We start from the raw sequence: 27,748 nt of genomic DNA, 5'->3' as shown, positions 1-27,748 counted from the left end.
AGCGGGAACCATTCCCGTGGGGGGGGGGGTGGTCGTGGGGGGTTGGGGATACTCGTGCTGTTGGCTCGCCTCCATCAGACCGTCGTTGGACTGCCGGGGGCGTTTGCTGCCGTGCGCTCGTTAAGCCCCCATTGGTGGGTTGAGATGTGGCGCTCAACGCTGACCCGGGATTGAACCGGAGCAGGTCACGCGACTCGAGTGACCAGCCATCCTGACCTTGCAGAGACCTTCCCCCCCCCCCACGTGGCTGGCGAGACTGACCGAGCTGCGTTTAAACAAACAGCCGATTTGTAAAGTGCGGCGCCTTTTCCGAAGCCAAACCAAACCCCCCTACTACCCCTCTAGCTTGCAAATTTGAACGACTTGGTGGTTGGATGCGTCGGAGGGAGCCGTGGTTCTTAATGCGTCTTTTTTTACATAAAGGTGCTCGTTTAAAGCCAATGGGTTAGTATTTAAAATCAGTTTAATAGCGAATAAACAACAACGACTTTACGAATCATTGATAGAGGGCTGGAAGGGGGTCGCGTTAAGTTGAGTATTATTATTGGTGGCTTTGTTGTGCTGCGCAATTCTTGAGTGGGGTTTTTTCTCCCCAAAAAGCCACATTAAAAGGTTACGGATTGCACGTCTCAAAGAGGCTTAGCACCTCGGGGAGTTGATCCCCTTGCTCTTTGATCAGCGTTTAACAGCCACAACAGATACACGGTAGATGCAAGGAAAGGCACAGGGACCGTGCACTCCCTTCACGTGTGCTTTGTAAAATTTAGAGCAGCTAGAGAGGACACCTACTTGCAACCTGAAAGTTAAACTCCTGGGTCTCCACCAGGTTTGGCTTATATGGGTCGTGTGTGTGTGTTTGTGAAGGACAAAACGTGTGTAAAATCGCCATTCCATTCAGCTTCAAGTTGTCTTCAGCAACAGCTGAGGCCTTGGCTCTCCCGTGTGCTCTGATGGTTGTGATACTGTATGTGCTGTTCGGCATGGAACCGGAGTTTGTGGCCGGACAACGCCTGGTACAACTTGAACACCGGAGAGATATACAGTACAAGCTCAGCCAAGGAATGGAACGCGCCAGGGAGGCTATCCTCCGAGGAGATGGAGCGATGAAATCCGTTCATATTCGGGCGCTAGGTGCATTATTACAATGCGGGAGCGTGAGAGGTGGTGGCAGCGGCTTGCGGCGGCCTCCATCCGCCACTGGATTGATGATGGCTCATGATTATTTTATAGCCGTAAAAGCCTAAGTAGTATCGTTAAGGCATGTATATGATGTGTGTACGGTGACTGCGGATAAGGGCATGCAGAAAACATGCTTGATTAAGCGTTGCTTTATGAGTTGCTTTGACTTGATTGGCACTTAGTTCGGCTATGGTCAATAAATGTGTTTATTTAAATACGTAATTTTTAAATGAATAAATGTCACCGTGTGTGTTGGGCATCAGACTGTGTAAGGATAGCTTGGGCGAACAGACGCATTAATAACTGGTCTGAACACACATTCACACGTACATTTTCCTCCCCTTCATACCTGGTTGTTGAGTGTATCTGTGAGGCATTTACAAAAATATAAATATCGCAGCAAATATAGGGAGGGAGGAATTCCTGATAAACCAGTTTCACCTGTCAAGCTTGCCATTGTCAGAATACGAATCGCTGTCTGTTGAATGTCACTTTTTTTTTACAAATGTGTGTCTATGCACACAAAGAGTACAGCAGTGTGCATAGACTGCTGTACTTGGAATGCCACCAGGAATGGTCGTGTGTCCGTGTTTTGAAAAGGCTCTATGTTGTCTTAGTTTTAGCTGTCTCTACCACATGGTTTTTTAACACGGCTCTCCTTTGTCCAGGTCTCAATTCACCCCTTCAAAAATAGATGCCTACTGAACAAGTAAAGAAAACACAAACATGCAGCGATGTTTTCGGATATTTAAGCTAAAACTAAACTATTTTTTTTTACCAGGCAAGGCCCACTGAGCTATATAGTATTTTTCAGAAGCGACCTGGCCACAAATGAAAGCTCAATGAAGTGGTTTATCATGTGGAAATTTATAGTAACCAAATAATGTACTCTAAACGCATGTTTCTAAATGTGGAGGGGAAAATCGGAGGACCCGGAGAAAAATCCACGCGAGCACGGGGAGAGAGAGGCATCATGGTTGGGATCGAACCCACAACCTCCTCTATACCAGGCGAGGTAGTTAACATATCACCACTTGTATGCATAGAGCTCCCACTATGTTGTTAAGAATACAGTATTTCTTGTTTACCGAGGTAGCAAGAATGGCTTGGCCATGAACTTCACAGACCACACATTGTGCTCTCCGCTTGCAGTCTGCATCACAATCCGCCAATACCTCGAAGGGAAAGGCCAGAGCAGAGATATCCGATTACTTAAGTCACTGATAAATCAGATAACGCGAAATAACAGTCGTTGGGGAAACTCAAAATATAATCTCTATTTCCACGTGGGATTCACCATCGACATTATTAATCTCATTTCGCCACCTCGTTTGAACTTTCTCATTTTTTACTGACCAGTTCAGATGATTTTCGTTCACTCAACTAGCTTAAACGTAACCATTCGCACATCACAAGGATACATAAAGGAAAGAACATCGTAAGTAGTCGATTCGCAGATTCACAACTCCGTGCGGGTATAGTGAGCATGATAATAGTTTTTTAAATCCATGAATCGATAGAAAATTAGATGCCCCCTTCTCCAGCCTCGGATCTCGCCCTGTGTATCTGTTGCAGTCGCTTAGTGCACAGAATCAGGAATGGCAGAGGGAGTTAAGCTTGCTGTATAATAGCAGACAGCGCTGCATTGTTTCCAGATCCGGAAAAAATAAATCCCTGAGATAATGGGGCGAATGCTGTGGTCAAGTTTCAGGAAGCTTCCTTTTTATGTTTTCAACTTGACTTTGTTCGAGTAACCAGCATCCCGAACACTCAAAGTTGCCTTTAAACAAACTACTGTATACCGAGTGGTTTTTTCTAATATCTGCACTGGCCGTTTTACATGAACGTGAAATATGTATATACCTATTTATTGTAAAGCCTGTGGCCTGACAAAGCCGCAGTTATCATTGCGTGAATCGCTCTGAAAAGTACTAGAAAAACAACACACGGGATACAGCACGTGCATTAAAGTAAGAATCATAATCAAATTTGATGACAGCCCTTTTTGTCATTCCACTGCTGCAAACAAGCCGAACCCCCTCCTGCTACTCTCATTCATGGAGGTTGTTTGATCATACTCCAGCGAATAATGAAGGTTGATGAGGAGGCTAGTGGGGGGGGGGTTCAGACATCACTCGCCACCAATATTTGCCGTCACCTGGAATAGAAGCCAAGTGGCCCGTGTGTATAATGCTGCGCGCTAACCACGATGCCACCGCTCCACCCACGTATCAACACCGCATTGTTTTATCTTCGAAAACTTTCACGTTGCTGTCATCAAACGCAACCCCCCCCCCCCACTTCTAACAATTGGAACCGGACTGTGTTTACGATGCGCGAAAGTCGCTCTTGCCTACAAGGCTGTTGGCTCTCAGACGCGTGTTGTCGGATTTTTGTTCCATCGTTCTTAAGAAGCGGCAGGCTTCGAAAGCAGGTAACCACATTTTTTTTTCCTCCCGTCGGAATCGACTGCCGTTTCCAAAAGTCAAGAACGACGGGTAAAACGCTTCACCGTGGAACTTTAAGTAACGAGTGCACCCAATGCTCATCGTTGCAACAACGAAAGCAGTTTAAAAATATCTAGACATGCTATGTTTATCACGAGACATTTGTTCGAGCGTCAAACCGGTAACCGTTTTGTACCAGTTTTTTTTCCCTTCCACTTACAGGTTATGCAAATACACCGATTTTGTTTTACAACCCTCCTTTGTGACGCGTTTCGTTCGACAAGCCCGACCATGTGCACGTGCTAAGTCGGTCAGTCCCCCGACGAAGCTTCCTTAAGACGTCGAGCGAAACGTCGGACAGCATTGCCCCTACCCCCCCCCCCCCAAAGAAACCACAAGGCGCCGCCGTGGCAACATCCCGAAAACACTTCGGCGATAGAGAGCGCTGTGCAGGCAGCAGCAGCAACACGCACACGGGGAACGCGGGGGGGGGGGGCCTTGGCTGTTTCGACGCAGAGCCGAGGACGCAAATTAGATTGAAAATTCAAATGTTGTCTCCCCCCTCTGCACTACCACCATCGCTCGGGGGGGAGAGAGAAGCTCGGGACGCTATTCTTTACAGGGGTGCTACTCCGAGATGTCGAAACGCCAAACATAGCATTTAAAAAAATCCGCATCGTGTACAGTTCGTCGAGATGAGTCGATTGACGCATCGCCGACCATCAACACAGACGAAAAGTGACTGCATCACGGACATTGTGCGAGAGCCGGGGTACTTTGGTAGTACCCCCCGGGGGGTACCACCACGAGGTTCAAAATATCGCGGCCGTGTTTCCACCACGTCGGGGTTGACCGCGTCGGCCGTGCCCAGGTAGAGCCCTGCCGGTGTCGTGCGGGGGGCTTGCTGGCGCCCGCGTGTTGTTCGACGTTTCGCGATCGCGCGCGACGGGGGGGGAGGAGGGGAGCTTCACGAATCGAATGCAGTCGCCGGGTTGGGCTACGTACGGTGCGAAAGAGGTTCAACATAACATCACGAGGTTCATCGGTGCCACGTGCGACGGGGGAGAGTTTTTCTTCGGCGATCCAATTCAGCACCGCGAAGAAGCAGTCGGCACGCGGTGCGAAACGTCGGACGTTGTTGTGCCGAACCAAAGACGTCGCACAAACCCGAAAGTTTTTATTTTTTACTGCGCTCGTATGGGGGGGGGGGCGAAGTATGGACGACAAAGCACGGAGGGTTCACTCTGAGCGGAGGTGGGAGGAGGAGGAGTTGCTTCATCTGCGAGTGGCAGCTACAAAGTGCGGAGGGCTCCATCGTGCCGTGCGAGGTGACGGGGAGTGGACACGGAGGGGGGTGGGATGGGTAAAATGGCGAGAGGAGGAATCCGTTGTGTTGCTGTCAGCCTGCAGCTCCCTCCTCCCTCCCCTCCCACACTCCCCACGCTTCTCTCTCTGCCGCCACCACCACCAACCACCCGGCCACCCTCGCTCCACGCTGCTCCTTCAATTCTCCCCCCAGCCCCATCCACGCTCTCGTTCATACTCCCATCCCCCCTCCTCCTTCCTGCTCCCCACCCCCTCCTCGCTTGCCTCTCCCTCTCTCCGCACATCTCATACTATGCTGCTTCAGCCCTTCTCCACCCACTGTTACCCTTCCTTACTTCCAATATCCTTCCTCCTTCCCCCGCTCCTACTTACCCCGCTCCTACTTACCTCCCTCCCTCCCATTGTTCTCCTCGAGGCGCTCGCCCCATCCACTCTGCTCCCTCTCTCACGTCGCCCGCCCTCCTCCTCCTGCTGCTCTCCTCCCCTATGGCCACCCTCTTCCTCGCTCTGCTTCTTCTCTGCACCCTTCACCCCCTCCCTGCCCAGAGCGGTACAGTCCGGCGTGCTTATATCAGTGATGCTCAGGGTGGCGTTTCACAGACACGCGTACATGGAGGAAGGGGAACGTGTACTCTGTGTGTACTGTGTGTGTGTACTCTGTGTGTGTACTCTGTGTGTGTACTCTGTGTGTGTACTGTGTGTGTGTACTCTGTGTGTACTCTGTGTGTACTTTGTACGTGTGTGTGTGTACTCTGTGTACTCTGTGTGTGTACTTTTTTGTACTCTGTGTGTCTGTGTACCTGTGTACGTGTGTACTCTGTGTGTGTACTCTGTGTGTGTACGTGTGTGTACTCTGTGTATTCTGTGTGTGTACTCTGTGTGTACTCTGTGCGTGTGTGTGTACGTGTGTGTGTGTACTCTGTGTGCGTGCGTCAGCGTTTTGGGGACATTATTATGGAGCGCAGCATAAAATCAGCGGAAACCTTTTTGCAGCAGTGGGGCTTATCAGGAGGAAGTGAAATAGTGCAGCTGCGCATTGCAGGGGTGGGGGTCACATGGGATGTGGAGAATTGAGTTTCCTGTGACCGTGAGAGGATGGAGAGAGGAGCCCACTCGGTTGATTTTGAGAGCTGCTCAGTCGCTCCCTCCGCTTGCCTTCTCCAGCGGTCACGCATTCGCCGTTTGTTGCAGCGGTTTGATGTTCGAGTACCGAACTAGAAGATTGGTTTGAGAGCTTATCCGTCACTCTTCCGCTCGCCCTCTGGAACGCTGGCTCGTCGTTTCCCGCTTATTGTAGAGGTTCGTGGTTGAGCCCAGCGGCCGCCCTGATTAATCTTGTGTGTTTATGAACCGTAAATACGAACCGTCTGGTTAACAGTGGACGTTAACGATCCCGTGATCTTAGAAAAATAATCGGCCATTGTGTGCTGTCGTGATGGTCCAAAGTTTCCAAATTTGATAATTATACGAAAATTTGATAAATTCACGTAGCAACATTGACTCATACTGATGAATTATGATCATCTATGAAACCTAGTGCCTTCCTGATTGCCAAATATATTACGCTCTTATCATGAATACTTATTTGTATTCAACATAGCTGAAATCTTTTTCTTAAAGCGAGATGCAGCCTGAAAAGCAAACGAGCAAATATTTTTTTTGTGTCCTGAGCTGTTTGTTATAACTTAAAAGTTTCTTTAAGTCCAAGAAAACCCTTTAAAATGAGTTCGAATCCAGGCAGGTGCCTGTGATAAAATCGAGTTCCCAAATGTAGTGAGTTGATGGTCTCAGCCTGGTCATAAATGACTGCATAAAAACACCCCATCACATTAAATTTGCTTGAGCAAATCATTGGCTAAATAGCAGCTCTGAGAATTAAAATATCTGTTTAAACCTCACTCGCACTTCCAGAGTCGGGTGGAAAAATGCTTCCCTTTACTGTATGGGCCACAGGTCACTTAATTGGGATGTCAGAGGTAGCTCTGTGATATCCACCTCCGTAGGCCATTTGATAACAAATGGTCGTACTGCTGATAGCACCATTGGGATAAAATTGGGGGGGGGGGGGTAAGAAAAAAAAGTGTTGCACTCTGTCATAGTCGTCTAATAATGATCTCACTGTGTGAAGGATGTATCGGAACTTGTGAAAGCGGGAGCACAGTGGCATCACAGGGGTGCAATAATGGTGTGCTTGACCTTAACATTAAAGACTTGTTTGTCATTAACAAAACCTCAAAACCGGTGTCCCAGCGTCCTAGAACAAGCGACCTTGATGGACGCCACGGCTGTCTTCCACTGCACACACCGTAAATCTCAGAAATGAAAAGCAGCCAAAACTGAGAAAACTGTCGCAATGGCGAGGAGTAGCCAAGCAGTTTGGGGGCAGAGTACACCAGTCACACCAAGTACCGGTAAACATATCCCTGGCTAGAGTGGCGAGTTGCCACATGTCCTGGTTTTTCCAGAACATCCCTGTTCAATGTAGTTCTCCTGGGAAATGTAGCAAGTAATTTCCAAAATGAATGCTGCTAGGCTGGCATGGAGTATAGATTATCTGCTTCAGTAAGGCACTACCACTTGAGTACCAGGTATGCCCTAGCCATAATCCTGCATTAATGGACCCTAAATTAATATAATCCTATGGGCAGGTTTATAAAGTATAGATGCATGGACTGTGTGGCTTTCGTTAACAAAGCGAAAACTAAATTGCATACCAAATGAATTGCCGGAATTAATTCCAAGACTTTTTTTAGCTTAAATTAAGCAATGAATGCACTACTCAAGACAATGCATTTAAATGTAGTTGTCCCTTGTGATGGGTCCCGGTTGTTTGTATCTCACAAGTGACAACCCTGACCAACTACGGTACTGTAGTCGACCAGCAACTGTTACTGTACCACTCTCCCGATGACTAGATCCCAACTCCTGCCCAATCCGTGGTTGTTTGTTAGGGCCCCTTTTCACTTTTGTGTTCGCTTATCCGTGTTGGAGTTCATTGCACAAGTCGGGGCAGAGAGTGCTAACAGAAAAAAAACAGCTCGATTTCACCAGAGAACCCTGCTCGTGCGCTTAGCTGGGAACATCGCAGTTTTTCTCGCTCGTGAATCACGGGCTATTTTTCAGGAATAACATTTTGCCTTGGTCAAATTGCGTTAAGGACTTTGTTGGAAAGGCCTGCAAAGCGCACTGATGTTTATGGTTGCAGAGAGTTGGCGGATGGGGCATGTGCCATTGCTAGCACATTTTGATGATCGCGAGGTTAAAGGAGAGTGAAATAAAAATGTTGGAACAAACAAACGTTACGAAGAAGGTTCGGAGTGGGTGTGCTGAGCCAGTGCCGCTGCCGAGTAGCTGGGAGTTGTTTTGCAGGCGGAGTTGGGTGGTGCTGATGTTTGGAGATTGTAAACAGGTTGTGCGCGTGTGACGACACTGGGACTTGTGTAAAAGGGGGCTAAGTACGGGGCAAAGAGCAGGTCATTGTGTGCCAAGCAAAGTGTCCTATGGCTGTTTACAGACAACAACAAGCCACGCTTCTGCCAAAACATTTTGGTCACAATCCTGTCTGCCTGCCTGTGTTCAGGACAATCATTTCTTCTTGTGAAACACGAACAGATTACGCGTCATTGTTTATCAACTCTTGTGTGCTTAGTGGTAATGTGTAGAGTTGTGAACACGCTGCAAAAAGAGCCAAAATGATTTGCTGCTCAAGTGAACATTCAGGAATTGGTGGTCATCTTCTGTTCACAGCGCTGCACGGCCAGTGGTGGAATTCCACGTTCATATGGTGGGGGTCAATCATCTCGCCATTTGACAACCAATGTTTACTTGCCTTCAAAGTGGTACTTATTTTATTGGCCTCTGAAGGATGGTCGGATGTCAATCCCCAATCAGGATGTGAACTCGCAATCTTCCGTCACTCCCGATTGCGAGCCACAAAGAGTAAACATTCAACATCCTTTGTGGCATTTAAAAAGTTATTTTAACATTAATATAGATCTATTATTTTTCTACCTACGTGACTTTACCGAAGAAACCAAAGAGTATTTATGGTGCAGTTGCACAGCGGTTATTAGCACATTGCGCTAACAACCCAGCCATGTGAGTTTTATTCCTGGCCACAGCTGACATCAGTGGCGAGAGTGATACTTGAAAACCGAGTCCTGGTTTCAGCCCCCCCCCTTTCACCCTACTTTACTAACGTACACGACACTAACATGGTGAAGTATGGTCAAACAACTCTCATGATCGAAATGGCATGGGGAGGCCTTCATCCAACAGTGGATAGACAAAGAGCTTTAAAAAAAAGATACATTCGTAAATAATTATTGCAGCTCACCATGGACTTAAAACCAACCGCATCGTAAAGCTGTTACATTATTTACACGGTACAAGGGTTATTGTACAAAGTTAGTGCTAGCGACGCTCATAAACACATACACATTTTTGAAATGCAAGGTCGGAGGGAAAATGGGTGGCACAGTTTGACCTTTCACAGGTTTGGCCTCTGCCTCTCCGTCACCCGAGCCCAGCCCCATTGCTTTTGTCTGCTCCTAATTCAAAGCACCCATCGACAATGCGCGTGCCACTTTGTCTTTCCCTCCCGCGTTTCTCCCTTCATGGCCTTTACCCGCCCGCCACTCGCTAACAGTTCGCACGTGTCCCATTGTCTAATTCCGCCCTCCGCGGCCTGTGACACAAATCCATGCCCCTCCGCCTTGTTACCACAATTTACCTGCGTCTCACGGTACAGCAACGAACAATGGCATTGGGATTTCTTTCGCGTCCAAATTTATCCCAAGATGCATTCCAGCAACAGTGGGAATTTATTTTTCATATAGAGAAGGAGGCAGGTGACCAATCAAATGGAAAAATAAGGACTTGAACCTGGACTTGAGTGGGAGGTGGGGAGTCAATAGCGCAGATGGCTGAGAGAACAGAGTTCCTTGGCTGTCAATTTTGATTGTTCGTTTGCTCGCTCATCAGTGCGAGCGCAGCGGATCTGCTGAAGGCCATTGTTATTAATTTGTTCGAATATTAAACCATCTGCGCTGCTGCCGTCGTCTAATGGTTAGCACAATGGACTTGCAATTCCCGTTGTGGCGGTTGAAAATATGAAGCACGTTTCTTAAATCCCCCTGCATCTGTCCACCCAGCTGTGTAAGTTGGTACATCACAGTTAGTGTCGATCGGGTACACGACGGGTCACATATGGTGGGGTAAAGTATGGGTGCTCGCATCTCTTCCAAGACATCTGGCTAGGGTGGAAAAGTAGGCCAAATACTCGCTTTTAATGGTCTCTCTGGAGCCCCCCACCTCGTAGCTCTTCTGCCTGCAGTGGTGTGAGAAAGCGATTGCAGGGCTGCACCTTTACCTTTTTATCACAACCTAAAGTGTGTGTGCGAGCCTCGTCTAATGCTTTCATTATTGTCATGTTCGATACTGCCCTTGTGGCTGGATTCGGTGAAGAAAAGCAGAACGTATGGAAACTAACTTCATTGGAGATCACCAGGCCTTTAGTGGCATACACAGCCAAGATTGGGAGTTGCTAGAACAGCAAGTTACAATGACGGAGACACGTTTTACACGTGTTTTAGTTTGATCTGTTTTCTCAATAGTGATCAATAACATTGATTAGCGACCATTTGTCAATCCACTGTTGGGTTGTGCAATAATTATTTACGAATGTATTTTTTTGTGGTCATGCCTTGGTCGTGAGTGGTTGGTTGATCATACTTCACCATGCCGGCCGAAACCGATTAAGATATCAGTTGCTGGAAATATCACTTGAGAAAGTCGGGTGCATAGTGCAGTGCGCTAACCCACTCCTCCGTCGTGACTGTAATCGTGATGATTTTGGTGTTGTTCCTATGATTGAAATTTGTTTATGATCCATTCCTATCCAGCTATGGTCATTTGTTGCGGCCGCTGTGCAGAAGTTGCCTCCCGGCTGCTGTAATTTTTACAACTGATATTTTGACATTCGGTTGGCGGCTTGAACAAACGGTGGTAGAATTACTAAAGTAAGTGTCATCACTGAGGGATGTACACCTTATGCGTTCAAAACCGGATCAATCATGAGCACTATTCCACAGTTTCTGTGTAGTTGGTTTTTGGATACGAACTATGAAAATAAAATGATGAAGTCACGCGTGATAGTGGCTGCTGCGATTTGACGTGTCTTTGTGCAAGTGATGTATTTGCAGTATATTCCAGTTTGTATGAAATGTTTCTTCTCTGTTGTGCTGTTAAATTGGAACTCGAGCATCGCCATAGCCCTCAGCCTCATGAAGTTGTCTCTGAAATAATGACCCCTGGACAAATAAGTGTGCTTATTATTATTGTTATTCTAACAAAAAATATTGTAATTTTCACATGTAATTTCATATTACGTTTAAATGTATCTTGGTTCATAAAGCATATGCATGGTTAGTTGATACGTGTTGTTATGTGCACATTTCAAATTCAAACTCTTTTGACTTCCTACAAAGTGATTCTCATTCGTGTCTGCAAATGAATGTGGAATATCCGCAAATGTTTCATAACTGTCAGTGTAGATGAACAACACGCAACATTCATTTGAGCTCAGAGACACGTTGGCCTTGAAAAAAGAAACCGCAGCAAAAATAATTCTGAGAGTGATGAAGACGATGATAATGCTGTTGATTGTGACATCGATGATGATGATGATGACAATAATGTTGATTAAAATCATGATGAAGATGACGGCGATGATGATGACAATCATGAAGATTATGATGACAACAATGACGGTGATGGTGATAACGTGCGGGTGCTCCGGTGCGTGTCGTCCAGCCGCGTCCCAGGTGAAGCCCAAGAAAGCGCGTGGTCGCTGCCTGCTCAACTCGTTGCTCTGCTGCTTGGGCAAGCGGCACGGCCATGGCGAGCCGCGCCAAGCGCCCGTGCCCACGTCGCCGGTGCCAAACAACAACAACAACGGCTGCGGCCCTCCTGAGGAGAATGGCGTCGTCACGAAGGTGAGGTGTTCTGTGGAGGCCACGGGCAGTCCCGGAGAAACTCCTCCCCTTCTGGGTTTAAATGTATTTTTTAATTAAAAATTTCCCATCCAAATTTTGTTGTCGGCGTCATGCCACAAGACAAAGTATCCATTGAGATCTGTCGCAGATCTCAATGAACGGGTTAGAGAACAGCCGACGGAAGTGGATATCGCAGAGTTACATCTGAGATCCCTTCAAGTGACCTTTGGTATACACGGTAAAGAGGCCAGCATTTTTCTACCCACACCTCCAGAGTAATGTTCATCATCATATCACCGTCAAACTGACGTTTTACTTTCAGAGCTGAAATGTATCCAAATTAAGTACAGAACCTAATTTATCATGATGCTTGTTTTGTGCAGCCATTGTTCAATGGGCTGAGACCATCAACTAACTGCAAGTGAGAACCTGGTGTGTTAATTACAGGTCGCTGCGTGGTGGTTCTAGGATTTTGGTATTGATTTTGGTTCAACATTTATATTTGTTTCCCCCCTCTTTTGACGAATATCTTTTGTTTGTATGTGTCACACTAGTCTTGAGTGAAGAGGCCAGAAGTTGTTGATTATTGAATTCATTTCGATGTAGCTCTATTAAATGTATCTTGCTTAACCAGATAATTGCACACTGAGATCAATGTGTTTTTTTTAGAGTGGGCGGTAGCCATAAGCAACCGTGTTATTTTGCCTTTATTCACTCGTATTTTCCTAAGTACCTTTTTGGGTAGTTATCAAAATTGAGAAATGGCGCAAATTAAGTGTGACAATAGCCACAGGGTCAACTCGTACAGATTGTGTGGTAGGATCCATAGCGTGCACTTAACAACCAATGGTATACTGTGGCGGTTGTTAGCAAAAATTGCTGACAGCTTTAGGGCACTGAATACTCATTCAGTGGGCGCCGGGCTCAGTGGCGATCAGGTTTGCCCACAAATCAATCCGGTTGTCCACAAATCAATCCAGTTGCCCTAACCCTCGGTGCGTTTGGATGGGCAATCTCTGATCTGGGTGGCAGTTAATTGTCAGGAGCCGTGTAAGGTTGGGGAGACCCCACAGAGAAGGAACTCTCTCCTGGGCAGACAATCCATGATCACCATATAATGAAAAAGCTCCTTCTCACGTGCCAAACACCCTCTCCTTTGTACTTTCGCAGTCGTCAATTTGCTTGATGCTTCGTTGTGTAGGAGAGCAGGAACAGCGAGCGGTGTACTGTAATAGTGACTTCATCCTGCCAGCTGCAGTTTTATTTTTGGAGTAAATTACATCTTCTTGGTTTACAAAAAATAGATGTTGATTGTTCCTCATTCATCCTGGAAACAGGATTAGCCCAGCATAGCGATTAGCTTAGCATCTTCCTCTTTGTGATTAGTGGTAATAAATAATTATATTTCCACTATAGGGGATTTCCTCATCTTAAAAACAGATAGAAACATGCCGTGTTTTATCCTCCTCCTCCTCAGAGCTCTTCATCTTGTCTCCGGTTATCCCTGTGTGTGTTTTTTTTTGTTCCTTCCTGCAAAAGGTCTACCCAGAGCAGCTCCAAGTCCTGCAGCTCGTCTGTGTACGTATCTGGGCTGTTCCATCTCTCGGCAGTCAAAAGGGGGGTTATGGCGTGGGTTGTGGGGGGGGGCTCGATATTCACGGAGGGCTGCTTGTTGGGGTGCGGCTGTTGGCATGGTGACATGGAATGTGCTATTTTCGATTGCTGCGGAGGGGAGGGTAGGAGAGAGGTGGAGGGAGTAAGGGAGTGAGCTGGAGGGAGTGAGGGAGTGATGTGTGGGAGTGAGGGAGTGATGTGGAGGGGGAGAGGGAGGAGGCGGTTGGGGGGGGGTGATCGGAGGGGCACCGGGCGGCTGTGGGGAGTAGGAGTGCTGACTTTGAGGGGCTTCTGTGTGTGGTGGCTTCAAGCGTGACTCGGCTGTCAGGGTGGGGGGGTGGCGTTGTGGGGAGAAAGCGAGTGAGGCCGCGTTCGAGGATGAGGCTCTTGGCCGTCGTGGGTGGCTGCTGTGGATGAGGATCGTGCATAATGCTCGCGTGCACTGTTCTTGTTGGCCCTGGAACTGCTGGGTCGCCCAGCGCTGCTTATGTTTACAAAAAAAAAATTCGGAGAAAAAATGCTTTTATTGGTTTTTGTTCCCATTCAATTTGGTCCAGGTGAAGTGAAATGTTTTATGAATGGGGGTTTTTATAAAACATTTGATTTCCACGCCAATTTAAATAAAAACAAACGATTGTAAAGTAATGTTAAAATGAAAATTGTAAAGATTGTATGTGAATTGAAATCATTTTTGGAATGAGTTGCGGTAGTTTTCTTTAAGTGTGTCAATTTTGCACCATTCTTGTCATTTACCACGACCGTATAAACGAAAAATAAAAACACCAAAATGGTGCAAAATGTCACGCGCGCACTGTGTCCGATACATTTTGTCCACAACATCTGGGTGGGCAGCTTTGTCCTGCATGTGAATTAACGCTTTGTCCGAACGGCTTCGTTTTGTGTGAGGTCGCATGTGGAGGTGCGGTGGGCTTTAGCATGACCCTCATGAAGTGCCTGTAGGTTTTTTGCGTGGATTTTTGTTGTGAAATCAGTCCAATTTGTTTGAATGCTCCACGTGTGCATTTACGGGAGCATGAATGTGTAATTGCACTCGTGTATGTGTGCGTTGTATCATGTTCAATGCAGTGGGTGGCTGCTACTATATGTGTGTATGTGTTGACTTAGCCCTAAAGGAGTACCTGGTGACATGTGTAAACATCACAACTGGGGCTACAAATGCGGTAATGCGTGGCTCTGGCCACACCACCCCCTCGTGTGCCGGTTTGGCCTTAATAGTGTTCGCTAACAGCACTTGCCCCAATAGCATCTTGTAGGATATGTACGGGGAGATCTCTGTCTTTGTGTAAGTGTGTGCATGTGCATCGTTATATTTGTGTGTCACCACCGTTACTAGCCATGGTTAATCCACTGCTGGAAGAAGGCCTCCCCCGCGCTGGGCTGGTGCCACCTCTCACGATTCTGCGATGTAATAAACTGTCTACCACCTACACACAAACTGAGTTAATTGCTGCTTCTCCTTGATGGATGTCCTATTGGATACATTCCATTCATTGTATTTGTGTGTGTGTCTATTAATGTAGCGAGCTGCAGTGTAGCGGATAGCACTCTGTGCTACAAACTCGGAAACCCATGTTCGATTACCACTCATGGCCAACACCAGTGACGATTATCTGAACCGACCCTGGGCTTCCCTAGGTCAACTTCGCCTCAAATGAGTACCTGATGTGATGTGTACAGTGCCACTAAGGATATAAATACGACCAGGCTTGTTTGCTGGCAACCCACCCCCTCATGTGCTGTGCTGGCCTTAATAGGTGCTCGTGAACAGCAGTGGCCCAAAGAGTCTGTTAATACTATACGGGGGATCTTTGTCTTTATCTTTGTCTGTATTCATGTACATATCAATGCGTGTGTACGCATGCATGTACACATGCATGCGTGCCAATGTAAACAAGTGTATCTAAGATCTGTACTGTATGACATCTGTACTATCCCAGGGCGCCCATGAAATAGAGCCAACCAGCTTATTGGGCCCTTCCTGCAGAAATAAATAAAATCTATATATATATCTACACGCGTGTGTACACATGCATGTACACGTGTATGCGCGAGTGTGTACATGGACTAGCATGTATGTAAATAGGAATGTATGTGTTTGCACGTCCATCTGTACGCATGCGTTATGTGGTTGCATCTGCATGCGCTCAATTACACTGATGCTGGAGGGTCTCATTGATTTTCTCATTGCCCTGTCCTTCCCTTCCTCTCCCGCGCCTCCGCTGCAGCCCCCAAACAAGTCACTGCTGCCAGAGGTCAACCATTCGGACAGAGGCAAGAAGTGCATCGTCATTGACCTGGACGAGACGCTGGTGCACAGCTCCTTCAAGGTGCGACCCCCATCCCGGACCACACTGTGTCCTTCCGGCACGTGGATATTGTCCGCTGGCTCCTGGCAAGCTGGTGGAAAGTTTTGGTTGGCTCTGTGAAATGTCTGTACGGTCATCAACTACTGTACATTTCCTTCAAATCTAATTATTGAAAAATCCACTTTTAGATGGCTCGCTAAGATAATTGGGAGAAATTATATTTTTAAAATACATTTTATTTTGGAGCCTCTGTGTGTCTCCCGTTAATATCTGTACAGTTACTACATCTTTTAGCACTCTCCAGTGTAAGAAATGGAGCCATCGCTTTTATAATATCCAATTACCTGTTAAGATAACAAGAGGGTCATTAGAAATCAGTGGGGTGTCTATAAATGGATCAGTGTATCATTTAAGTATGCACTCAAATAATTAGAGTCAACAGGAAGTCAGCTATAGATCTGCACAATGACCCCGCACTAACCCATTTATTGTCACGCTCCTAAAGTGATGATTACTGACAGCTGTGATCCCCTGACAAGTATCACTAACAAGGTCGCCTTGGAAACCCCCGAAAAAATCTTCCTGAGAGCGGAGCTTGCACTTGTGGTTTGTTGCTCACAATCAACTGTAAAGCAGGGACGTAAATAGACCTGACCACAAACCCGCTGCAAAATAAATGGTGACCCGGTTAGCCTTTTGATGTAACCTGGTAACAAGCACTGTCCCAGGCTCTGGTGAGATCAGGAAGGTGGCCCTTTGCAGGGGGTTGTGATGGGCTTGAGATAACAGGCGCACGTCGGATGGATGGCCACTTGCCAGCGTTGTCTGTGTGTGTACCAAGCGTCGTGTGTGTGTGTATGTACGAGCATCGCGTGTGTGTGTGTGTGTACCAACTTTGGTTTGCATTTCCCAAGGATGAGCAGTATGTGCAGTGCCGTAACAAGGGCACGGGGCGGGCACAGTATGAGACGTGCCGGGCACCCTTTCTGAGGGTGGCGCTTCATCGAAACGTGCGGCCGAAATTGTGGGAAATGAAGCAAGCAGTTGGCGCACAGTTGAGAAAATTTGGTGGGGGCTGGTGCTGACCGGGGGGATATGGTACCTTGCCCCAATTTAATGATTAATGTTTACTCTTACGCTTAAGACGATACGTGCATGCATCTTTTTTGGTGTGTGCGAATCCTTTGTTTATTATAAAAATGGTATTAAAATAATCTGCTTTTTTTAATTTAGGTAAATGGAGTGACCAAAACTCTAACTCAATCGGAACAAACGAGAAACGACATTATTGAGGTGGTGAGGAGGCAGAAAGAAACTTCTCCTGGTTCTTGCCTTGATCTAGTGATGTTAAATGAATATCTTACCCAGTGTGTGTACACATCAGCACTGGAAAGGAAAAGGCAGCCAGGAGTGGTGTTGGCCACACCACTATCCCCTCATCATACCCCAAAAGTCTGTATGGCTATATGGGGGATTTTTATGGGTTTTGTTTGTGTATGTGGGGAGTAATGGTTTATGTATTTTGCTACATTTGCACCCAACTGAGTTTGATTCGTGGCTTTGTACCATGCTTCATTAATTCGGTGCATTCATTGCACATGGGATGTTCTTCACTGATGCGACCCCAGTAACTGTTGCTGACGCATCACACTTTGCGAGCGCTGTGCCTGTATAAATAATGAGCCCTCACATGATTGACAGGGCCTGTGCACAGCTTTATTTGCCCATGCCCACTCCCTTGTTAAAATTAAAGCATGAATAAAATGTTAAACTTAATATTTAATTCATCTGTTGTATTTTTGTTGTTGTGCGCTTTATCACAGCCTGTCAACAATGCGGACTTCATCGTGCCCGTGGAAATTGATGGAACGGTTCATCAGGTGAATATTTGATAGCAGCCTCTATTCACAACATTACATTGCATCATATTGTTTGAAAGGGCCGTTCTTCACACGCGCGGGCATACCTCTCTCACTTAGATATTTTGGCACCAGGTCAGGACAGAAAAATCTCTACTTGTCAACAATACGAGCAGATATAATGAACTACACTGCTTCAAACACAGATCACAGTTAACTGTTTACTATTCAGGTTTCGGATTAACCGTGCTTGCGAAAATGTATCTTTATGCGTGCGTTGGTTTAATTATTATCCATTGCTCACTCGTTGAGTGTCAGACTTAGTTCCCACGTGACCACTAACTTGTCGACAGGGAAACCAATGAACTTAACGAGTAATAAAAACAAGACGACACATTCCACGTCTTTTCGCCCCCAGTCTATTACACATGGCTTTATATCCTAATTTACATGTGTTTTGCATTCTATGTGTTTTTTGTCTTATTTTATCCAGATTACGCACTGGATTCCCAGTCGCTGATAGACTTGGCATAAGCTCGCACAAAGTCAGGCCACACGCATAGTAAGAGGAATGGTGGATGTGGTGTACCGTGTACATAAATATTTGTTTATATTCCGGGTGCGGAGACTGGGCTAAACTTGAAAAACGTCAAACGTAAAAAAAACGTCAAAAACGTTAATTTTAATTTCATTTTTTACCTACGTGACTTTACCGAAAAAGCTAAGAGTTTGAAAAACGTCATCAACGTTCATGATCACGCCGACACAAAGCCACCCGCACTCGCTGCACTCCCACGTACGGGAGAGTGGCGCCACCTAGAGGCGAATGCGGTTTTCCCGAGCGACAACATTTCAAATCAAGATCGACAACATTTTGTCTTAACGCGACCCGGAGACTAATCTGTGGGACAAGGCCGTGATGCGATACGCATTGAACGAGGATCATGTTTACGGCATGCAATAGTACTCGGCCAGTTGTCCGCCTTTAGAAGGGCAGCCTTGTGTGACATTTTGAGGTTGGGTTGGTTACTTTATGTTTCAAGTTTCATTTATTAGGTGTAGCCCTGGGAGCCATGCATGCGGCTCTTGAGTCGGGTGCAACCGCAACAAACAAAATATGAACACAGAACATCCCAAAGCGATGACGCGTAACAGAAACATCCTGGAATAAACCAGCAAATATCCCCCCCCCCCCCCAAAAAATATTAAAACGCCGTGTGAAAAAATCACAATGTGGTGCAAGCCAACAACAACAACCATGGAGCATCGTGGGTAAAAGCATGTGTAAGCAGAACTCCGTTTCTCCATGCCCATTCGCCGATTGGTTTTCCAGAGTAATATTAAGCAGAATTTGTTTTCAACCAGCAAACTCTGGGTCTCATGGGCAGAGTCCAGTTGTTTAGTGTAAAGAAAAAAGAGTTAACGTTCAATTGTTTGACGATTTGCAGTGTATGCTGCTCGGGGTATGCGGACACTTGGTGTGTCTGTGAGGGGGTTCTCTATACTCGTATAGAGACTCATGCAGCCTGCTATGGCTACAGGGTTTGGTGGTACATGTTGTTTATGTCGTTTATTGTGAAATTTCGGTCAGTTCCTATGATCACTGTTACATTGCTTATGGCTTTATTTTGGTGATTTCGAAAAGTTTTTTGGTTTGTTGTAGTACGGAGTTAGAATGATGGCTTTAATCTAAGTTGTCTTGTGGTTGTTGTTGTTTGACTTGCATCCCACTGGGATTTTTGAACAGCGTTGGTGTACGGTGCTTTATTTCTGGAAGACTTTGCAGTTTTTTCCTGGATTTTTCTGTTTGTGCATAGTCACTTTAAGATGTTTTCTTGTTCATGTTTTTTTTTTGCGGTTGCACCCGATTTAAGAACCGAATGGCTCACAGGGCTATACCAAATAAATGAAACTGAAACTGTATAGTGACGATTATCTGAACCGGTCCTGGGCCTCCCCTAGGTCAACTCAGCCTCAAATTAGTATCTGGTGCGTTGTGTAAACATCACCACTGGGGAGACAAATGCGGTCCGGCGTGGTGCTGGCCACCCACCCCCTCGTGTACCGTTCGGGCCTTCATAGGTGCTCGCTAACAGCACTTGCCCCTACAGTCTGTTAAGGCTATACGGGGGATCTTTGTCTATATAGTTCTCGACAGCCAAAGGTTGGGAAGCACCACAAACCTGTTTGTGCCTTGCTGTAGTGGAGCCTGAGAGCATCACCTGCGTTGCGTTGAGGAGAGCCGGCAGCACTGCGTCTCCTGCTGGCGATCGGCTGTAGTGCAAGAAGGAGCCCCTTGGATGCAGCCTGGTTCAAGTAATCCAGGATAGGCTGGCGTCTCAGACCCGCGGCCTGTCCTTGCTTACTTGGGCCAGGAGGTAGTCCACTTGAGCCGCCTGCCGACCGTCACAAGTGCCGCTCAGCGCACTTCCCCGGGGTCAATGAGGGCTGAGTGTGATCAAAAAGAGATCCTCGGTCCAGAGTTTTAATTCATTGTTGTTTATCTTCTTGTATAATTTGTTATAAGACGTGCGTATCGATTCAAAACGTGAATTGTATTTGACGTCAAATATGTTTTTGTGGCATTTACTTTCATTGCTTGCAGGTTAAATGTGGTGATGAAAATTATTTAACAATACAGTTGCTGTGAGCAAGCTGAATTTTACTTAAGGTCGTAGTTGTATTTGCCTACAATTCCCTTGGAAGGCACTCTTAATGACTGAACAGCCAATGGGGGATGGGGGGCGGTTGGAGTTTGTCCCCCATATAAAGAAAACTCATTTGACTCAAAACGTCGGCGTGCAATGATGCGCCCACCAACAGTTCAATTTGTACAGAGCAGATTCAAGATATTGTTATTTATGAAGCATTTACCATCTCATTTCTAACTACTTCACATTATTGTGTTTAATTTACTTGGGTTGTTGTATCATTAGCATGAATATAAAATAATATAATTTACATATATTGTGAATAGTCTATGAATTGATGCGTCCTTACATGCCCAATTATAACTCAATTATTGAGAACAGAATACAATAATAGAATAGAACCCTGCTATTTAGACATCTTTGCGCACACCCCAACTCTACCCAAGGAATAAAACCCTGCTCTTGCCTATTCAGATATGAGGCAATTGAACAGCTCCGAGTTTAATCACAGGCACCACGGTGGCGAGATGTCAGCTACCTCACCTGGTATACATGAGATCGTGGGTTCGATCCCGACCCTGACGTCTGTATATTTTGGAGTGCGCATGTTCCCCCATGGTTCCGTGGATTCTTATTCGGATCCTCCGGTTCTTCCCTCCACATTTAGAAACGTGGGTTTAGAGTATTTGGATTTCCACATGAGAATCCACTTCGTTGAGCTATCATTTGTGGCCAGGTTGCTTTTGAAAAAGAGCTCCATAGCTCAGTGGGCCTTAACTGGTGAAATAAAAAATCGTCAAAAAAGAACAAGTTATCAGTTTGGCCGACCCTCACGCCCATACTGCGGTGTCTCTGTGCTACTTATCGGTGATTTCAGGTGTACGTGCTGAAGAGGCCGCACGTCGATGAGTTCCTCAAGAGGATGGGCGAGCTCTTCGAGTGCATTCTCTTCACGGCGAGTCTGGCGAAGGTAAGGATCGCAGCCCATGAGGGTCACACGATGGGGTCACCGTGGAACGGTGATCGTTTATCAACTCAGATTTTGTGGATTTTTTTGTTTTTTCCACCATATATTTTATCCCAGTAGGGCTCTCTGCCCCTTGTAATGAGACCAAGTACTCATTCAGAACTGTCACAGAGCAGTGAACACTTTTGTGTTATTTCATAGCCCATGAAAGTGGATCTCACAAAACTACTTTTGAGAGCCCTTTACGTCATCTCTAGTCCACATAGTAGGTGTTGGTATTTTCACATCTGCCCTGCCACTGAGGAATGTTTGTCACATGGCAGTCAAGCAGTCATATTTAATTCTCAGAGATAGATTGAAGCCAAATTAAGTACAGAACCAAATGTAATGTAGCCAGGAATTAAACGCAGGTGGCCAGGTCTATAGAGCGGTGCACTAACCATTACGCCTCCCTTCCCCATGTGTACACACGGTCTGTTGGGACAAGTGCTGTTAGCGAGCACCTACGATGGCTGAAACAGCACATGAGGGGGTGGGTGGCCAGCACCACGCCCGGACGCTTTTTCTCCCCAGTGACGACATTTACACACTGCACCATATACTCATTTGAGGCCGAGTCGACCTAGAAAAGGCCCAGGACCAGTTCAAATAATCGTCACTGGTGTTGGCCATGAGCGGGAATCGAACTTGCGTTGCCAGGTTTGTAGTATATTTGGAGTTTGCGTGGTCTCTCTGTGGTTATGTGGATTTTTACTTGGGTCCTCCAGTTTTTCCCTTCACATTTAGAAACATGCATTTGGCTGATATTAATTTCCACTTAATAAGCCACTTCGTTGAGCTATCGTCACTTCTGAAAAAGATCTGTATAGCTGAGTGGGCCTTACCTGGTAAAATAAATATTTATACAGTTTAATAGTAAAAAAAAAATAGTGTAGCATGTTAACCGCTACACTGCCACTCCCCATAATAACAACAACCCACATTCTCCACTAGGTGGCGGTGACGTCACTACGGCGCTTGTGCCAGGCCACGTGCACTTGAAGGCCAGGTGACGTGTCGAACGCCCACTGGCAGGAGGTCATGTGACAGACCCAGGTGCCATGGGTTGACTGACACCCACACACATGTGCACACACGGGCGCAGTACGCCGATCCTGTGGCCGACCTGCTGGACAAGTGGGGCGTGTTCCGCACGCGTCTCTTCCGCGAGTCGTGCGTTTTCCACCGTGGGAACTACGTGAAGGACCTGAGCCGACTGGGGCGTGACCTCAGTCACACGGCCATCCTGGACAACTCCCCGGCCTCCTACATCTTCCACCCCGACAACGCGGCAAGAGCTCGCACCCAGCCACTCGCCGTCACTGGCAGGGGGCACATCCACACTTTGGAAGTTGGGGGTGTCCTACCAGACGGGTTCCCAGTGGTTATTGGTTCAGTCACAGATAGGAACCGCGAGTCATGAATAACACTTTTGGGAGGCCTTTATCCAGCATTAACAAGTGCCTGTGCATTTTAGATGATAATAAATGATATCATTATAATTCAAACTTGTAGCACACCGCACAGTATTCGCTCATCCTCGAAGAAAGAGAAAAATTCCGAGGTGTGAGGAACGACAAGCATGCAGTGAGCCGGTGCCAACAATTTCCCGAGCTCTGCGGTCCTCTATTTATTAAGGTGTTATCAGCAAATAAACGAGTGTTTACATGTGGGAGGAAACCGGAGCACCTGGAGACAACCCACACGTGCGAAGGGTAAACACTCTTATCCCACACAGATGGAACAAGTGGAGCCCACACATTTGGTATACTGCATTTCTCCTGGCGAGCCAGAGTATGGCACCTCGTCACCCGCGGGAAGGGAGTTTCACAACATTTGGGCGATCCACCAACCCTCGCTGCCTCCATAGCGCTGGGTTACAGGCGTGCGCCACCACCGCCCAGCTAAATTTTACATGTATAGTGTATACATATGCCCACTACTACAGTGTTAATGTTTTAAAAATATATGATATCCAGCATTGTATATTTGTCTATTATCAGACGAAACAAAATTAGCAACAATGCAGTATCTTGCCTCTTCCAATACGGACAAATTTAAAAGTACAAGTTCGCTGCACAGTTGAATTTAGCAACTCTGGCAGCTTCGGAGAGAAGCTTGCTCATCCCACCGATCCTGCCAACTCGTTAAAAAGTCTCTCTCTCTGTCCCCCACTCCATGCCCTGCAGGTCCCAGTCATGTCCTGGTTCGATGACATGACGGACACAGAGCTACTGGATCTCATTCCGTTTTTTGAGGAACTGAGCGAAGCTGACAATGTTTACACGGCCATCTACCAGCAGCGCAACAGGTAGCGTCCACGTCGGCATGACATTTCGAAGGAGCGAACAAAACGAGCGACACGCGGGGACGGAGTCCCCGGCCGGCGGCTGCCATCTCGCGCATGGCGCAGGAGCAGCAAGCGTCGTCCGCACAGGTTGCCTGGACCTCGGCTGACCGCACGAGCACGTGGGCCTCGAGCCCTCAGTGACAACGGCGTGCAGGCTGTTCAGATCAACCTGAATCACACCCCCCCCCCCCATCACTCCAGCCACGTTGATCCCCTATACTGCCACGGATTAATTCCAAAATTGTAGAACCTTTTATTGTATCATCAATTGGTCATCTTCATTTCATTGCCATGATATTTTGGATTATTGTCATCTTCACCATCATGATTGTCATCATCTTTCTTTGAGCCTAATGCTTTTCCCGCATAATACAGCAAAGCCAATGCAGATTTTTTTTTTTACATTTCAATATATAGTAATAAAAGGGAAGATAGATTTTTACGAAATTATAAATATATCTTACATAGAAAAATAGCACACTATGCCTTAAACATGCTCGCGTGGGCAGTACGGGGACTTGAAGGACCGTGTTTGACCTGATATTCAGGGAGGCTCAAAACGCCGCTTGTGAGTCCGTGCTGGACCGCTGCGATGAATCACGACCCATGTGATCATTCAATTATTCTCAAGCGTGACCTTTAAAATGGCCGCTCGGGGGATGGGTTTGAACGAGGCGTGAGTTATAGTGTAACTGCATGCGCGGCATCCACTCGTCCATCCCGCGTCCACTCCAAACCAACGTGATGAGCACCCACATTCGGCTGCCTTGAGGTTTGCCTTATTCCTCCGCACTTGTGCGATGCGTTAAAATAATCACTTCTTACTCCGGCGTTGGTGTCCTCGGTTGAGTTTGTCGGGTTGTACTTTGCGTGGCGTGGTTCGGCATGGCGTTCAATGTTTTGCTCCACGAAAACACATGGGAGAAAATTTGCTTTTTTTCACCGAGAGCCACCAGTGAAATTGGACATGACGGTTTTTGGCTTTTGCTCAAAGCACATGGAAAGAACTGTGGTCGTTAATGTCGAGAAAACGATTCGTTCCACCACAAATTGGGTGCAAGGAATACTTGGCGTTCGTATGTTTTTTTTTAATTAGTTATAGTGACCGATCCAATGTTATATAGTTATACTTATATTTCATGCTATATGTTATGTACTCAGAATAAGTGTGTGTCGTATCTTTCTTGCTGTTCTACACATTTCCTTCAAATATATTTTATGGGATTCTTGGCACTAAAGTGTGTTCAAACGGTCGTGTTAACCTGAGACGTCCACTGTGCGCTTACCCAACGCTTATTCCGTTAGGTTTTGTGAATCGCCTCGTGATGGACAAGTGCCTTGCGTTATTTTCTTGTTCGTGGATTTTTTTAATCATTTCTCTGCACCAACAAAACCCATATCCATACACCCAGTTTTACACACGAACGTACATACGCTTTAGAGAATGTGTGCTTATACGTTTGTGTATGTGTTGAAAGGGGGAGTGCTCATTTATTGTCACTCTCTATCACTTATGCTGGCAGACCAGGTGTTGCTGTAGCTGGATGAACACTGAATCACAGGTCCTTATTGGCTGTATCGAATTTTGTTTTGTAGAGTGCTTGGGACAGGTGTATATTTACTGAACATTGGTAGCACCAAAGCGATATTTTGTAATGCGTGGGCGGTACGGTTTTACATTTTTCGTGATGTTTTGTAAACGAAAAAGAAGGGCTCTCATTTTCTAATCGCTGTTCTTAAAGTAATTTTCTTTCTGTAGGATGCACTACCATGTTTCGGGAATGGGACGTGTTTTAATTTGTTTTCTTGCTCACACTCGTCACTGTCAGGGTACGGAGCTCTAGGCTGTTGGCCTGGGCTTTTTCGACGACTTTTAAATAGCTGCATCACTCCACCCAACTGCAGGGGTCTCTCCCTGCCAGTTGTGCTGTGGCCTGTGTTTCCGTCTCATTGACCACCATCGCATTTTCTGCCGGGCTGATGAATTAAAATGTAAATCGAAAGCTGCCATGCGTGTACAAGATCACAGCTGAGTACACTCAACTCAGAACACTGAATTTGATGCAGTGTTGAATATTTGTGATGTAGATAAACGGATATGAGTGTGTGTTATGGATGATTCCTGGATCCACGTGGGTCGTTTTAGATTCCAGGTTTAGCACTGATGCATAAACTGAGTTCTTGGAGCACTCTTTTCATAAGTTACCTTTGACCACAAATTGCTAAGCTCATCAGTGGTCCCATACACTGTACAACATTCACACTTTACTTATAGGAATAATAAACCGTGAGTCAGCTTTACAATTGCATTGTACTTCAACACCCAGAGTGCACACTTGATTTGTCGTACAGTAAGCTCCTTTTCTGCACACGTTAATCACAATCGTACGACTACTTTATGCAAGATTTGGATAAAATATGTCGTAAGTCACTCCTCGCTCAACGTCGGCCCGCTTAACGTCGTTTCGCTGAAAAGTCGCCGATGAATTGCTGCCCACGTATGTGTTTAAAGTCGCGTGGTGTCACTCTTAGCGTTGCTGCCAGGGCGATGTACGTCACGAGGCCCCATCCCCGACCAGCCCAGTGCATTTCGACACAGATGTGTTGTCTTTACTTTCTTTACGTGCGCTGTCGAGTGGTTTGATGCTGTACGCGGCAGCATACCCTTATCTCGGTACGTTATGAACCGTTTTTGTTTTGATTTTGGGGAGGTCATTTTATCACCGCATCCCTCGCTCAACGTTCATGCCAAAAGGCCGAGGAGTAGTGACCCTACTGCTTCAAGCGCCATGATGTGTAAAAGAAAGGAGATCACATTGCAAACTAAATTTGAATTTTTACACTGCTTTTGCAGCAGGAGGTATGGAGTGCCTGCTATTAGTGTGGATTGCTCAAAATCAGCTCCACATTTCCCTCAGTTTACTGGTGATCCAGGCATAGGCACGCAGTTTGTTTGAGGACTTAAAGGCCAAGGGTGGTTAATCGGGGTGTCGTTGCAGCTTTCAAAGCTCCCACGCACCTTCAACAAGGCATGGACATTTTTATTGAGGATGATGCAAGCAGGGAGTGCAGTGCTCAAGTGTGCACGAAAACCACTGATACTTTGCAAAGCTACAAGCAACTACATATGAAATAAGAATAAAGTTGGGCAACAGTCATTGGATGCGTTCCTGTAGTTCCCAACACCTACAATTAGCGTGGTTGGTTACATACGGTGTGAAAGAAGTTCACCATACATCCTTAATCTATAGAAAGCTCCACAACCATCACTGGTGAGTTAACCCAACCTTTTCTCTAATCATAGCTACATGTAATCACCATTATTATAGATGTTCTTTGAAATATGTACTCTAAACAAGTTTATATTCTTAAGAGTGATAGGAAATGTCCCAGGAACATTACCTCCTTGATTTACGTTGTTTTTTTTACAGGAAAATCGCTTTCGCTCAACAATATTTCACTTAAAGTTGCATTTTTTTCAGGAATACAAACCCAACGTTAAGCGAGGAGTGACTAATTCCTGCAGCGGAGACGTGAGCGAATGCACCTGGCTTGAATTTGCTTCATGTGTATTGTCAGATTGTGCAGCGCGTGCTTGTAACCATATGTCTTGGGCCAGGGTGATCACTGGGACATTTTTAGGAGGGGAGGAGGGGGTGAGGTTGAAGCCCCCACTAGTTGATGTTGGAGTCTCCATGATAAATTCCTGAGAATATGAATTTTACACGTGCCACCTTGTTGAGTCGAATGAGACCCCACCGTACGTTACGGAGGGAGGAGCGTTAAGCTTCCCCGCGTTCTCCAAAGCTGGTGACGCGCGCTCACGGAGCTGTACCTGCGTGGTAGCGCATTGTCGGAGGGGGTGGGGGGTGGACAATGCCCTCTTGAATGTACTGTAATGGTGAAGCCAGCCATGGTGACGATGACTGAGACCAAGTGCTATTTACACAGTATAAATATCTATTTTGTATAAATGTTCTATTTTTTTTCTTCA

At 46.4% G+C, this 27,748-nt stretch overlaps 2 protein-coding genes across 6 annotated transcripts in view; one reads left to right on the top strand and one right to left on the bottom strand.

Annotated features, from left to right (window-relative positions):
- Positions 1 to 25,007, top strand: part of LOC144941951 (carboxy-terminal domain RNA polymerase II polypeptide A small phosphatase 1-like) — a 49,030-nt gene extending 24,023 nt beyond the window's left edge. Inside the window, exons 2-9 of one of the 5 annotated variants that reach the window (XM_078868496.1) lie at positions 11,766 to 11,947; positions 13,487 to 13,525; positions 14,916 to 14,987; positions 15,808 to 15,909; positions 17,712 to 17,768; positions 21,276 to 21,368; positions 22,510 to 22,695; positions 23,594 to 25,007. In XM_078868496.1, coding sequence (XP_078724622.1) covers positions 11,766 to 11,947; positions 13,487 to 13,525; positions 14,916 to 14,987; positions 15,808 to 15,909; positions 17,712 to 17,768; positions 21,276 to 21,368; positions 22,510 to 22,695; positions 23,594 to 23,719 — 857 coding nt within the window. In that variant the 3' untranslated portion in view covers positions 23,720 to 25,007. Of the gene's footprint in view, positions 1 to 11,765; positions 11,948 to 13,486; positions 13,526 to 13,651; positions 13,669 to 13,926; positions 15,910 to 17,711; positions 17,769 to 21,275; positions 21,369 to 22,509; positions 22,696 to 23,593 lie in introns of those variants that run through there. The other 4 variants (XM_078868506.1, XM_078868516.1, XM_078868525.1 and 1 more) reach the window with 4 other exon arrangements.
- The window catches only part of LOC144941972 (guanylate kinase-like), a 174,514-nt gene that overhangs the window by 48,312 nt on the left and 98,454 nt on the right, over positions 1 to 27,748 (bottom strand). The gene's annotated exons all lie outside the window — the stretch shown is intronic.

Source organism: Lampetra fluviatilis, chromosome 2, assembly GCF_964198595.1.
Source record: "Lampetra fluviatilis chromosome 2, kcLamFluv1.1, whole genome shotgun sequence".
NCBI classification, from domain to species: Eukaryota; Metazoa; Chordata; class Hyperoartia; order Petromyzontiformes; family Petromyzontidae; genus Lampetra; species Lampetra fluviatilis.
Note: the sequence above shows the minus strand (reverse complement) of the source record. Positions and strands in the feature narration are given on the sequence as shown.